The sequence below is a fragment of the Cupressus sempervirens genome, chromosome 10 (genome assembly GCF_028749045.1).
Source record: "Cupressus sempervirens isolate cs-2001-9-10 chromosome 10, ASM2874904v1, whole genome shotgun sequence".
NCBI classification, from domain to species: Eukaryota; Viridiplantae; Streptophyta; class Pinopsida; order Cupressales; family Cupressaceae; genus Cupressus; species Cupressus sempervirens.
Genome location: NC_143127.1, coordinates 622,215,382 through 622,231,206, shown reverse-complemented (window position 1 = coordinate 622,231,206; position 15,825 = coordinate 622,215,382). Strand labels below are relative to the sequence as shown.

Below are 15,825 nucleotides of genomic sequence, written 5' to 3'. Positions count from 1 at the left end.
TATCATTATCATTTGGTTGTTCTCTCTATAACAAAATGTTTCCTTGTGAATTTCATGAATGCTTTATCTTGTTTAACCATTGAGTTGTCCAACAATTTTGTGAATGGAGTCTTTAAATGGCTTGGAAAGAGTCATTTGTTGAATTTCTTTATTTTAAGAAGCCCATTATAAACAGTTTTCTTTTTAACCAATGGTCGGGTCTTTTGATTTATTTTACCATTGCAGGGTGGATTTGATATGATTTGTAGTGGCCGTGACAAAATTGAGACTCCTGAACAGGTGTGCATTAATCAATTATGTTGTTTCTATATATTGGATGGAGCTTATCAACCAATTAGCATGTCACATTGAAATCATATGATTGATTAGCTTATCCTTTTGTGGTTCCATAGGATCACTTTAGTTACAGTAACAGCTATTGTGGTGTTTGAATTTAGGTCAAGGCAATTATTCAATTCTAAAAAAATGCATACTTGATATAACTCAGTTTAAGCAAGCAGAGGAGACAGCACTGAAGCTTGATTTAGATGGCCTTGTTGTCATTGGTGGCGATGATTCAAATACAAATGCATGCCTTCTTGCAGAACATTTCAGGTACTGAATGAAAATTCCAAAAGCCATTTTCTTGACTACGGGCTTGTACACTTTATGGACCCTAGAAGAAAACTTGTCTTTGTGCACATACATGTAAACAGAAACATATTATTTGTAGCTGGAGAGCATGTGGAATTTCAGGAAAGCACACAAACAATATGCTTCTATTTCATGAAAGAATATACAGGTTTTAAAAGAACAGGATCCATATGGTCAAAATCTTCAGTAAATAGCTTATTTTCATAGTAGGAAGAATACCTGAAAGATGACCTTTTTGAATTGAAAAAGTCTTCTATACTTGCATCTACTAAGTTGGTCTCTGTAAATTCTTAATTTAAATATGATCCTGTTGTTCATCTGGTGTTCACAGAGCAAAAAACATTAGAACACAGGTACTTGGTTGTCCAAAGACAATCGATGGTGATCTCAAGTGCAAGGAAGTTCCAACAAGTTTTGGATTCGACACAGCTTGTAAGGTGATCTGTTTTCATTTTTGAACTGAATGGTTCCTAGGTGGCGTATTTTCTAATTGAAGATTCTATGTTTTTGTAAATATTGAAGTTTTCTTCGTGCTTCTTCTTCCTTGTAATGCGACTTCTTATGATATTCCTGATTTTTGTCTCAAAAAAATAATCTTTACACAAAATGATATCGGCTTTCTCAAAATAAAATGAATTTATTATAATATTCAGATTGATAAATCATAGCACAATTCTTAAAATCAATCATATTTTGAATTCTTTGGAAGTATTTGCAAATCTGCCGAGTTAGACGTTTCTATCTCCAAGTCAGCAGTGGTAATATCAAGGGCTTTTGTTCTTGAGTTGCCAAGAGCATGAAAGAGTTTTTGTCCTTCGAACTCGTAGTCCCTTGGAGGGTTTTCAACGTCCTTAACCAAGATTTGGGTTTTCATTTAGAATTGATAAGAGCAATATTGGTCTTTGTCCTCATCTTCTCTTGATGTAGTGGGATTTTGTCCTCCGTTTGCAAAACACTTCCTCAAATTCAAAACTGATTGCTGGTTGTATTTGCTAGAGTATTGCCAATTGGTTGATTTCTCTTTATTTGCATTTTGTGACAGACTTAAGAGTAAATGTGCCAAATGATGCTTAGATGATTTGATGCTTTTGATTTTTTGTTTCATTCCTTGCTTGAGTTGATCCTTGATGCCTTCATTGATCAATGAGCTGGATTGCCCTTTACATCCATTTCTTGAAGGATTCACCACCCTTCACGAGAAATGAGTCACCACCTTCATTGTTGCCATCTGAGAATAATAATTTATTTCCAATTTGATTGTTTGATTCCCCCTTTATTCCTAGATCTATCTTCCTTGTTTACCTTGTCTTGCTTAGGGGATACAACCTTACATATGCTGGGTGACAATTCTTAACAATTTAAAATTTGATTAAATTTCAATTTTGTGATGTATTAATTATCTTCTTTTCGGGGCTGCCTTTAACTTGTTTTAAAGCCTTCAAAGGTTGCGGCTGAAGCAATACATAAGATCATAAACATTTTTCAGATCTTTATTATTTATTTGATACTTGCCTCTAATGTGTGTTTATTCTCTTAATAATTGCTCATGAAGGTGCTCTTAGATAAGTCTGACTAATATCAAACAAGGTTTTGATTCCTTCATTATTGACAAGCCTTCTGTTTTGTCATAAATGGATCAACTCTATTTTATATGGCAGATGGAGGAGGATTAAACATAGATGATTCTAAATCCAGACATATTTTTAGAAATTTTATAGCTTTAATAAACATACGGTTTGCCCATCAATTTTCCAAATGTCTAACATTGTCTCACTCAGTGAAGTTTTAGAAAATGAACATATCATTTGTGTGGCCATTTTCCATCCATCTACCTGAGCCTCACTTTTTTATATAAAAGTATTGACTAAGTATTGTAACTGTATTGTGTGCGTTTAGAAGTATTGCATGGTTTAGAAGCCACACTCTAAATTTTCAGCCTTACATTAAAAAACTGATGGCTTATCTTTTGTAACACATGCAGATTTATGCAGAGATGATTGGGAATGTGATGGTTGATGCACGGTCAACTGGAAAGTATTATCACTGTAAGTCAACTCCTCATAAATTGAACACATTATCAGTGGAAATGGATCTAGATATATTCCTATGGATATCTTATAATATACTCCCATCGCAAATTTAGAAAAGAAATATCAATAAACTGGATGCTTTGGATTTACTTAATCAGCTAACCTTATCAAGGAACATTACGATCTTATGTCATTTTTATGTATCTGATAACTTACTTACATTGGAAAATATAAATGAGGACTAAAAGAAAGGAAACCAATTATAATAAAGGGTTGCACATAATCTCAAAATAGCTAAACTCATCAAAGAATAACTTATTTGGTTGCCTATATTTGCTATTAACTATGGTAATGAAAGTAGAGTTGGTTATTCTCTCATGTACGTATATTGGGTGTGCAAATGAAAGTTGTTGTTGAATACTTAATGAATTAAAATATTCATGTATGCAGTTGTGAGGCTTATGGGCCGTGCTGCTTCACATATTACTTTGGAATGTGCCTTGCAAACACATCCCAATATTACAATTATCGGCGAGGAGGTAAATTCTTTTTTTATATCTTACTCTTTGAGAGATATATAACAGAACAAGAATACTATAAGCTCTCATATGTTATGGCGAAATTTATCTTGTTTTTCTGTTTAGCATGATCCCACTAACTTGTTTGATGCATCATTTCATGGATAAATATGTTTTTGCATCTAGCGATAGGAACGAAATGGGATTATAATCTGGCTTCATTATGAGGTCCCAATTGGTTGCAGTTGTTATGTCTATAATCAAATCATCTGTAACACAATGAAACTAAATGTGATAAAGTCAACAATGCCTTTATTAAGCCGGTTCCTTATCAGCAATTTATGTTTCTGGAGGTCATTTTTAAGAAGTTAGGAAAAATAAATTTCAAGCCATTTTGTGTTGTTTGAAATGCATGTTAACTGCTGGACTTTTTGCACAGGATTAATTTTGTTGGAGTCTCAGTTTTCTTTGGATGCACTATAGAATGTGTTATTTCTCAAACATATTGTTGAGCAAAGATCCAAAGTAACCAGTTGGGAAATGTTTAGTGAATTTATGGGTCTGCACAACAGTCTGAATGGATAGTTAAGTGACATATGCTTATTGAATAAATAATAAAGACCATTTCCAAAACATAAAATAGAAAAATATTAAATAATCAATACATTATTTAGTTCAAGGGTCACAGATTCAGATGTGACGAAAATTCACATCACAATAGCCTTTTCTTTTAGTGGAGTAAGGCATCTTCCATTTTTTTCGTACAAGAAAGAAGTGCTATTTTTTCCATTTAGCAAATGAGAAATCAATTTCATAGTCTTCTCTTTTAGCTTAATAAGTTGTTACACCAATTTTGATTGACTTCCGTTGGGTTTTCTTTCTTCCCAAACTTGATAAATTGCATTCAAGAATAACCACGTGCTAGCATATATTACTGGTCCAATAGAGCGACATTTATTCAATTAATATAGTGTTTGCCATCCCATTTTCTAGAATGTAATCCCACTTCTTTCTCCAACAAAACCTATTATTTGTGAATGTCCGAACAAGCCTAACAGCCTAAATAACCAAGCCAATTATAACAGGTATAGTTTCCATCATAATTAGCCTAACTATGATTAATATTAAATCATAAATACACCAAGTTATAACCTATACACTAAGGTGTAATAACAAAAATACATAACATTCCTTTCCTGTTATACCATAGTCCTAAAACTTGGAGAGAACAGTTTTCACACGTGGACTGGGATATATACAGAGCTCCACATACTTATAGATGGTAGTGGGAATGCTACCATACACCTCCTCAGTGACTTGACCTTTTTGAATTCTCGACCAAGGATAAGAACATACCTAGTTTTCCTCCTTCAAAATTAGGAACAAGCATACACGCAACCGTCCTCAGGGAGCAATGGTCTGAATGGCATTAGTACGTTCCTTTGGTGGGGGTGTTCTCCCTGGACACATGAATAGTGTCAGGGACAGACTCAGCTGTTCATTTTATAAAGTTGTGGATAAGAACACAGCAAGGTTCCCTGACTAGGGACTCAGACACAAGTTGCGACATATGGTTATCAGACTAGGCCATACTGATCTTTACTGCATTTCATGAATAGGGACAAATATATCTACTCTGGACAAGAGTGGAATGAGCCTCCACTTGACATATATCTTAATTTTCAGTCATTCTATGCCTTCCTGCTTACCTTCTCTCTTGTGTAGCAGAAGTATGGTCTTCATAATAGATGTCTTTAGCTGTGTAATATTTTTAACTCTAGTTTCCCACTAAAATATTGAGCCAGTCATTGAGCTAGAAGCAAACTTAAGATTGGGAGTCATCCTCCAACCTCATGCTTTTTTTGTAGCCATATTTAGTCTTCTATAGCTCCTCTTTTGTAATTGTTTTCTCTAGTAGATTCTAACACAAAAACAGTTCTTTTTCTTTCTCATATATTTTGCAAAAGCAAAACCATAAAATATAAAATGCATTATGCGTAATGCTCTTGTCTGGGCCTTGCTGAAAAGCTTCCCTCTTGTGCAATCAAGTAATGGTTTTCATCATCTTGTCCTGTCCTGTAAGTTTATAATATTTTTTGCTCTTGTTTGTCAGTAAAGTAATGAACCGGTCTCTGAGCTAGAAGAGAGCACAAGACTGGAAATTGTCCTCTAACCTCCTGTGGTACTCCACTTCCTGTTTCTTCTTCTATACAGCTGCTTTTATTCTTCTATGGCTCCACTTAATGAATTGTTTTATATTTCAACAGATTCTACGGCAAAATTGCTTCTCTTATTCATGTACTTTGCAATACCATATATTCGTAATTCACACTCATGTAATTTATGTCTATTTTTGGATTGTTTTCACTTATCCAAAGCCCATAGTTATGTATACTATTTTGAAGATCTTGTCTTCCTCTTTCCAAAAAGGATTTTTTTCACTCAAAATGGAGTTATGAGTCAAACGTACATCCAAACAAAGAATAGATAACCAAAGGGGTTTTAATGCATAGAAGTGAAAATTGTAGCGAACAACGGTTGGTGAGTTGAGGCCAATAGAATGCTGAATCAAAAATTAAAAAATATAAACAAACTAAGTATACCAGAGTTTCACCCTTCTTTCATTGTATTCCACAAAAGTTCGCTACACAGACTTATAAAGCATTTGTTCAGAGACTTGCATTTAACAATTAATTCACATCAGCTTATATATTTCCAATATAGAGGCATATATTTAATCAATATAGTTTGTTGCCCACTCCTTACTATCTAGATCCGACCATGTCTGAATAAGCCTAGCATTTCAATTAACCAAGCTAATTATAATAAGTTCAATAAATTAAACTAATTTTAATTTAACATAATGAACTGGACTATGACTAAATATAATCAAACTATATAACCTAAACACTGGTGTAATAATACAAATTCCTATAAAAAACTCAATGGAGCCACCCTTTAGATTGGCTTGTTATTCTCTACATGTACTTGATTGAAAAACATAGATTGCAATGTGTCTTCAATAGTTGGGTGGGTCTTTTGAAGGTTAATTCTTGTTGCAGCAGGATACATGTATAATCCTTTTTAACATTCCTCCCCATCATGTAGCTTGGAATAGTGCATTTATATTTATTGAGACTTCATTGTTTTGTTTCGGACTGCATTGCAAGAGATCAGACATCTTTCTCGTTTTCTTGTCTAGAAAAATATTATTGCTGATTGGATAGTCATGGTGGTGATCACTAGGTTAACTGTTGTAACCCCTTATGCTAAATAATCATTAATTACCATCCAATAGTATACATTATAGGATTGTCTCTTATCACACATATTGACTTGTATATGCCTCTCAATCGGATATATATCCATCTCTAAGACATCAATGTAAAATCCTTCTTATCATTCAATATAAATATGTTCTTTATCTTTATGGATTTTATTTCTTCTTAAGCCATGTTTCGATTGTAGGACCAATGGGTAATGAATTAATCATCATTCCATTGCAGAGAGCTACACATTTCAAAGTTGTTTTCTTTTCTTTTTGGTTGACAACAGTGGTTGAAACTTGTTGCCCCTGCCTTTAACCATATCTTAGAGAAAAAATATTGAACAGCTTTGATTTGAATTTTGGGGCCTAGCGGTGACATGGGAGGCAGTCACTAGAATGAATTTGAATGTGTTGTGAATGGAGGGGCTTATGAAACATAGAGATAAAAACAACACCAATCAGAATTACATAACAAAGAGGATGGAAGTCCGAAGAACAATACAAAACCATTTAAGAACAATTAGATTATTAAATGTTTTAAGAAGACTTTGCATATTTTGTACAATGTTTTGAGAGGTCCAATCTTTCAAAACCAACCTACTAACTGATCAATTATTTGATGAAGAGGTATTTTACATAGCTATATAACTGTAGGAGGTGAAGGATTGTCTTTGAATTTTACAAGAAGAGTGATCACCCACTTTCTGCTTGTTCGTGTTCTCCACTTTTTCATTTTCTGGAACCACTATATCTGACAGTGTAAGCTGTGTATTATTGGATGTAATGAATGCAACTCCATGATTTTGACTGCATTGCCAAAAAAGATGATGAAGGTGATGGTGAAGATATACTGAACTATGAAAGTTTCAGGTCCTCCTACACCAGTCATCCCTTGATGAGAAGTAGTGGTCACCATTGCAACAAGACACATCAGATGTGGCAAGTATCTTGCAACGTGAAATTGGTGTACCATTTTCCTTGTCGAGGCCCTTGGTCAAGCTTGAAAATCAGTAGTTTGGACTTTGGAGTACCATGATTGCTTGTGCTTTTGGTCCATGCACCAACGAATTGATCCATTTTGCTGGCTTATTGCAATCAAAATTAATTTCTTATGTGTTGAACAAATGCAGAAATAAAGTCGCAAGATTTGTGCATTGATCATTGGATGAAGATTAAGTGCAACAATGCAAAGACATTACGTCCAGCCTTCCTAGAAACAGTAGATGGGCCATACCGAAGAAGACATCCACAATCTCAAATGGTTAAAGATTTGATTACATGAACATTGGTGCAAAACAGAATCTGCATTCAATTGTTCAAAATCAAATACCTCTGCTATGTGGTTGACCAGCTGAAATATGCCTTTGTGCCACCTCTAGAAACTTGATTCATGTGCTAAATAATGCAAGAGGAACAAGTACAAATTTCCTATAGAAGGCTGCCATTCCAAAGAATTCATGTAGCCCTATGAGAGTTGGTGGCATGGACCATTCTTGGATTATGCTGTTCTTGGTTGGATCCACATGCACTTTATGAGCATCAACAACATACTAAGTAGTTTATCTTCTTCAAGGCAAATAAGGCTTGCAGCTCTTAAGGCTTGTATACTATTTGTGGTGCAAGAAAGTGCGGGGCATGTGTTGATGTCAGTCAAATGTTCTTCCCATGTTTTACAGATGTGCGTGTTATCTAGATAGGACTTTAGGAATAAACAAATGAAGATAGTAAGTTTGAAGGATGCTCCTTGTCATTTGCATGAATGTCATTAGTGCATTGGCCAAACCAATGAGCATGAGCAATGATTCAAAAATTCAAACAAGTCTCATTTGCTTTGAATGAGGTTTTTCAGACATATATGAGATATCTGACAGATGTTTGACTTTACATGTCTTTTCTAAGACTGCAGGAATTGGGTATCCCCCCTTTTAAATTGCAGTGCTCCCAGTATTTTTTTTTGCGTGGCCAGTGATGCTGACTTTAAATGTTAATACAAGCTGTATCAGTTTAATTAGTAAGTCCAATTGTTTTTAATTTTCGGATTTATTTGCATGTACACACTCATACAAGCCTCTTTTGCTTTGAATGAGTTTTTGCAGACATATATCATAGATCTGATAGAGGCTTGACAGAAAAGGTTAATATGATTTGTATCTCCCAAATTAATATGTTCAAATGTTTCAAAAAAAAATCTGATTTATTTCATATTTAGTCTAGACTCTATACACAACCACATGTCTTTGCCGAACATTTGGTAATTCATTCAGGATCCTCCAGACTGATAACTTGCATAAAGCTTAAACCTTACTACCCATAAATACAGGCGGATTTTTCGGCTAGTTAAAAACTTAAACTTCTATGCACAAAGAATCATGGACAAAGGTGTTAGATTTTAAATTTCTAATCCATACAGCCATTTGGTTTAAACTTTACCATCTTTGTCGATTTCAGGCCATTGTGCTTGCTCTGACTGCGAAAAAACAACAGTGACATGACAATCTAGAAATTCAATGTTATATTGGTTGCTCAATGAGATCGTTGATTCTATATTTATTATTTAGTGTGATTTAGTGTATATATTGTACAAGGCATGTTAATGTGCATTGAGAGAATGAATTCCATTTCAAGAATGGACAATTTTGTGTATGTATTGTAGAAGGCATGCTGTTGAGTACTGAGAGAATGAACCTATTTATTGAATGTGCAAGGGGTTCTCTTAAGTGTTTGTACTCTACATATATTCAATCAAGTTATCAACCCATATCAATGCGAAAACTATTGGATTAGTAGTAAGGCAGAGTTTGTGTGAGTGACTTTTTTTTTGTAAATATTAGAAAGATAAACACAATCAATATTATTATCTTGAAGTTAAATGTGATTAGATGAAACTGCTAAAACTATAATTTAAGCGTACTTATTTTGTTATTCATTTTCCACATTGTTTCATAATTAGAGGCTTATAATGCAGGAAACATGTGCATCACAGTGCACAATGTAGTATGGGGGATTTCCAAGGGGCACCACAAAGAACTAGTTACTTATCATTCCATCTTTTGTATTCCTGCACCTGAGAATGTTTTATTTTGAAACTTTACGATTCAACAGGACGTAAATGGTTAAAATAATTTTTATTTTAATATCTGAGAGGTGTCTTCAGCTCAGCACCGCCACCCTATTGCCAAGTCAGTTCAGGCAAGCTGAAACTAATCCTCTGGGATGTGGGAAAGCCTAGTGGCTGCCCCGCACTGTGCACAACTGGTAAATCGGGGTTTGAACCTGTGTTGGTTGTCCATGCCTTTCAGCGGCTCAACCAACCGGTCTACACTACAGGGGCTAAACTAGAAAATCTATTGCCATTTATGGTTTAAGCTTTATATGGATATTATAACTAAATCCCGTTAATGGATGTTGGTTAGATGTATCTTCATGCAAGTGTAGTTATCTGCTGCCATGAGATACGTACTTGACAATAGATAGTTCCCATGCAGTCTTTAGTCCTTGGGCCTACAGTCATTCAAATCCTTATGCCTGTATGGTGTCTCCGTTCACATCTGATAGACCAATCTGCCCTTTCAAGTGCAGTATTATCTCAAAGTTTACATGTATGATCTAAAACTATTCACAGAGTAGCCTAATTCATGCGAATTTTGAAGATTTTTTTGAGCTTGCATTTTGTCACCTGTAACCAGCCAGTGGGAATCGTGGACCATGCCTGGTACATGCTGTATGTATATGAGAGGTTGATAAATGGAAATTTACAATCTCCACAAATTTCAAGTATAAGATGTTGTGTTAGCAAGCTTTGATTGTATCTTTGTGTCCTGCGTATAATGTAATTGAGCATGTAACAATCCAAAAATGTCCTGGCAGCATCAATTTGTATGCATTTATGTCGGTAAGACTCAGCAACTGTTCAAATTTCTAATTTAGAAATGAGCTGGAGTTTTAATATAAGCAGTTGCCTCTCTGAGTTTTCCTTTTGGAAGTTATTTATTTTTGTTGACATACACTATTTGGAGTTCCCTTGCCTTATATTCTCAGCTCTCCAAATTTGTAGCAAGCTATGCAGATTGGAGTACTATTGTATATCTAGATTTGTACCTTAGAATGAGATTACTGTTACATTTCGTCACAAGTGTTAATGGTCCAGTTCTCCAAGTCACATTTTTGTATTACTAATTAGAGGATTGACCCTTGTTTATCGTACTGGCTTTTGAATAGGAGTCACAACTTTGAGTTTCAGGATAGGATTGATTAGATCTAACCCTTCATAACTTCCTGCATTAAGTTAATCTTGGAAATATGATGTTTATGTATATTTGCTTAATTACACTAAACATTGAATCTAGTTTTCAATGCAAATTGCGTGAACATAAATATCAGGTTAGAATTGATACTTCTGCTAAGCACAGACCTTCCTATCCTTTTTTAATTTCCGCAAGGACAATGCTTGCAGGTAGCGATGAAAAAGCAAACGCTTAAAAATGTTACAGATTATATTACAGATGTCATTTGTAAACGTGCTGAATATGGCTACAATTATGGTGTAATACTCATACCAGAAGGCCTTATTGACTTCATTCCAGAGGTAAAATTCTTAGCTAACTGATTATGTTGATTACATTCTATGGTGAACTATTCCAAAGTTCTATTTTGTCATATTTTCTGAAACTTAGAATATGGCTTTGCCCAGGTACAACAATTAATATCCGAGTTGAATGAGATTCTTGCTCATGATGTTGTAGATGAGGGTGGCCTTTGGAAAGAAAAATTGCAACCACAATCTCGAATTCTTTTTGAATTTTTACCACAAAGTATTCAAGAGCAATTGATGTTAGAAAGAGATCCACATGGAAATGTGCAGGTACATTTGTTATCTTATCTATTCTCAAAGAATATAGATTTCCACAGTCCATAATCATTATGCTTTTGTTCCTGGACTTAACTGTGTGCAGATTTTTTTGTATCAATGTTTAGGATCACAATGAATGATCCAAAATGATGATGTGGAAAATTCTCCACACAGTTGAGTCCTGAAATAAAAGCATAATGATGATCTAGTCTGTTAAAAATATCCTATGCATGCTTTTTGTTTGAGTCCACCTAAGTTAAGAACTTGTGAAACTTTGTGCATTTTAGGTGGCAAAAATTGAGACTGAAAAAATGCTAATATCTATGGTTGAAACTGAATTGGAAAAACGAAAGGAACAAGGGACATATTCAAGCCACTTCAAGGGGCAGTCACATTTCTTTGGGTAAGATCTATGCACTTGCAAAAAATCATATATATCTTTGTTTTTTTCTGCATCTCATTTTAGAAAATTACATGACAAGAAAAAGTCATGCAGTTTATATTTGATTTAAATACATATAACTGATTTTTGAAGTTTGTCAATTTTTTTAAAAACTTATAGCTATCAGAATTGAGTGTCACAAATTGCATGGCAGTTTCTCTGTCCATAAGTTCCAACAACATGGAGTATAGTTGGATAATAAACATCTATCTCCGAATCTGATCAGATGCTTTGCTGCGATTCTCAAACTTTCATCCTCTAATATTGCCCTTGACCATTTGAGTTGGCAAAATATCAAAATCTTATAAAATGAGATACTGTTGCGTACTGACTGAGTCTGGATTTGCATAATAGTGTTTCAGTCCTGCACAATTTCAGCATTTATTTTCTGTTTTTTTCTCCTCTTTTTGAAAAGCTGGCATTGTTCTTTTGTAATATTCCGTAGTCACTTGTGGTTTCTAAGTTTGTAGATTCCTGGCATAAGTTCATTATACTAGAATTTCATAAGGTTGGCAGTGGGAGCATTGGAAAGCTTGGCAAACATTCTATGTTCCATAGCATTTCCAGGATAAGGACTGTGTGGGACAGTGGGAAATTTTTTGGGGATGGGAACAGACAACAGATACATGGAAGTTTAAGTTTTAACAAGTTTACCTATACATGACTTCACAATTTTAAGTTTAGACATTAACATTATGCATCAAAGCTGAGATTTAATGTTCATTGTTCATTGATTAAGGTATAGCATCAATATAAATTTTTTTTCATTGTCTTCATTATGATAAAATGCTTCAAGCCTGCAAAGTTACAAAATATCCAATAGGCATAACAGTAAAATAATTAGCAGCGGTGTGGGAAAAATCCAAATTGCAAGTTGCAAATAGGTGGGGGGATTGTTTGTAGGGAGGGTTTAGGATTTGAAGCTATTTGGCCCCCCTGCAACCTTTTTTAATAAAAGCAGATTTTAAGCCAGAAGCCAAGACCTCCCTGCACTTTAATGTTGGGTCACTGCATGCCATCAATGCCAAGTATATTAGTAGGAGGTTTTTACAGAAGATGTTTGTTGGCAATATGGCTAAGTATAATAATTTGGAATAGTATTAGTGTTGTCATTTATGGAAACATATACCTTGTGTAAAGAAGGCACTATGTTCAGATGAAGATTCCACAGTTAGACATTAGATAATTGTCTTAGTATCAGATAGTGTAACTGGCAGAACAAAGCTGAGATTCAGTGTTCATTGTTTAAGGTATAGCATCAATATAAAAAAAATTCATTGTCTTCATTATGACAATTCTTCAAGCCTACAAAGTTACAAAATATCCAATAGGAATAACAGCAAAATAATTAGCAGCGGTGGCGGAAAAATCCAAATTGGGAGTTGCAAATAGGTGGGGGGATTGTTTGTAGGGAGAGTTTAGGATTTGAAGCCATTTGGCCCCCCTGCACCCTTTTTTAATAAAAGCAGATTTTAAGCCAGAAGCCAAGACCTCCCTGCACTTTAATGTTGGGTCACTGCATGCTATCAATGCCAATTATATTAGTAGGGTTTTTACAGAAGATGTTTGTTGGCAATATGGCTAAGTATGATAATTTGGAATGGTATTAGTGTTGTCATTTATGGAAATGTATACCTTGTGTAAAGAAGGCACTATGTTCAGATGAAGATTCCAGAGTTAGACATAGAAAATTGTCTCAGTATCAGATAGTGTAACTGGCAGAACAGACACAATTTTGATATGGGAAGTTGACAGAGGCATAATTGGTACATGCGCAGTTGGGTACAAATAGTATAGAGTGTTAGGATGATGTATGCTAGAGCGCAAGTTAGTACGGACAATACAGAATGAGTTATGGATTAAACACTAGTAAAGGCAGTGTACATAACAGAACATAGCATAATAGAGAAGTGTGAATTATGGGTTAAGGAATTATTTTGTTTACGGAATAATTACTTAACTTATTAGGGACGACATCCTAGATGTTAACCCTAAGAGGGCAAGAATTAGTTTTGCATTTTGTCAAGCATGTGAATGCTTGAAGGCCGACTGGACAAATTTTGTAAAATGTAAAGGTATAAAGGAAAGTTTGTGATGTGCGAAGTAAAGTGTGTATGCAAATATTGTAAGTGATATGTGAACTTATATGCGAAATATATGTGATGCGAACTCTGATGTATGATCAGAGATATGTGAAGAGTAGCAAAGGAAAGATCAGATATTGAAGATATCAACATTGTAAAGAGGTTTTTGTCTCTATCTCTTTTGTATAAAGGAACTGCATTGTATATTGCATGTTTGGGCAGTGGGCTCATCTTTTATACATTTGTAATTGTTTATATCAACTCCTAATAGGGTTGGAACAACTCTTAACAGGGTTGAGGCTTTTAACAAGCCCTAGCCCTCTAACAACAAGGATTGAGACACTATATGTATGTAATAGACTCCTAACAGGGTCGACATCTTTACCCAAATACTTTTGTTTAGTGGATCATTTTGTGGGTACCATCCCCAACGAGGTTTTCCTTTGGCCAAGGTTTCCCTAGTTAACAAAATATGGTGTTATGAGTTCTCTTATTGCATGGTTATGTTTATTGTTCAACATTGTTAGTTTACTTTCATATGCAAGTTATAAGGCAATTAACAATATCTAGTTTTGGGCTAAAGTTTGTAAAATATTGATTCACCCTCCCTCTCAGTATTCCCTATTTCTCACAATTGATATTAGAGCTCAGTTACTCAGAAGAGGCTTAACAACTTGAGTAAGATCCCTATAGATATGGAACAACTGCAAAAGAACCTTGAAGAAGCTCTTGAGCAGATTGATCTTCTTACTGAAGAAAGAGACAACTTGAAAGAAAGATATGAAGATGCAAAAGACTATGTTGGGAAATTGAAAGACAAGATTGATCATCTCAAATCCAGGAAGGAACCTAAAGATCAGATTAAAAACAGTGAAGTATCTAAATTGAAGAAAGACAATGAGGTTCTGAAACATGAGTTGAAGATCATTGAATTAAAGCGAAGCTTGAAGAAAGATGATAGCAAAGCTGAATTAGATCTGAAATCTAAAAATGTAGATATAAGATCCCATCTTACAAAGTTGACATCTGAACTTGAATCTATCAAGTTAGAGCATGCAAAACTTGAGAAGTACAATACTATTGTGAAAGGAGAGTTAACTCAAACCGAGCAACAATTGGAAAAGTTATATTCTAGTAGTGTCAAAATTGATGATCAACTATATTTTCAGAGACCCTCCTATGATTAGACTGGTCTTGGATATTTTATTGGAGAAAAATCAGCAAAGAAATATGAAGCAAGAAAGGAATCAGATCCAGTTGTTGAACATCCCGAAAATAAGAAGGATAACCAAAATAAGATTGAATCAAGTCAATCTAAAGATGCACCAAAAGAAGTTGAGCAAGCAAGTCAACATAAAAAAGTGACGAACCCAAGTAGACAGAGCAAGTTGAATCACCTAAAGAGGTAAGGTATGAATTTAAAGGTAGATGCTTTTTATGTAATGAAGTTGGTCATATGAAGAGAGATTGTACAGGTAAGTCATTAAAACCTATTACAAATTTTTATTGTTATATTGTCATGGTTTTGGTCATAAAGCAGTTGACTGTAACAAACCTAGATTTGATAGTAATAATAGCAATAGTAGAATGTTTAGAGATACTCACCTTGTAGGTAATGAGAGAAGGAGATCTAGTGAAAGGACATCTAGCAGCTCCAATAAAGGAGAAAGACCTAATGGAATAAGGAATCATATTGTGTGTTACAAGAGTAATAACTTTGGACACATCGCTAGAAATTGCAGAGCACCAGTTAGTCAATCTGGACCTAATTAGAGTAGAAGTACACCAATATGTTAGCTATGCAACAACTTTGGTCATATAGCAAGATTTTGTAGAATGGACATGAAGAACATCAACAGGAATCCAAATTTCAGAAGGAACAAAAATGGAAATACCAAAAGGAATGATAGCAACAGCATCAGTCATAACGATGAGTTGAGAGAACATGTGGAGGAATTCAAAGAGGTATTTGTCAAAGCAAAAGATCCATGAAGTTCACAT

The 15,825-nt window shown here is 34.6% G+C and overlaps 1 protein-coding gene across 1 annotated transcript in view; it reads left to right on the top strand.

Annotated features, from left to right (window-relative positions):
- LOC149535375 (pyrophosphate--fructose 6-phosphate 1-phosphotransferase subunit beta-like) overlaps positions 1–15,825 on the top strand; it is a 51,989-nt gene that overhangs the window by 6,660 nt on the left and 29,504 nt on the right. Inside the window, exons 4-11 of the mRNA XM_089807615.1 lie at positions 226–279; positions 488–594; positions 965–1,070; positions 2,615–2,678; positions 3,114–3,202; positions 10,903–11,034; positions 11,140–11,310; positions 11,586–11,701. Of these exons, the coding sequence (XP_089663741.1) occupies positions 226–279; positions 488–594; positions 965–1,070; positions 2,615–2,678; positions 3,114–3,202; positions 10,903–11,034; positions 11,140–11,310; positions 11,586–11,701 (839 nt within the window). The remainder of the gene's footprint in view (positions 1–225; positions 280–487; positions 595–964; positions 1,071–2,614; positions 2,679–3,113; positions 3,203–10,902; positions 11,035–11,139; positions 11,311–11,585; positions 11,702–15,825) is intronic.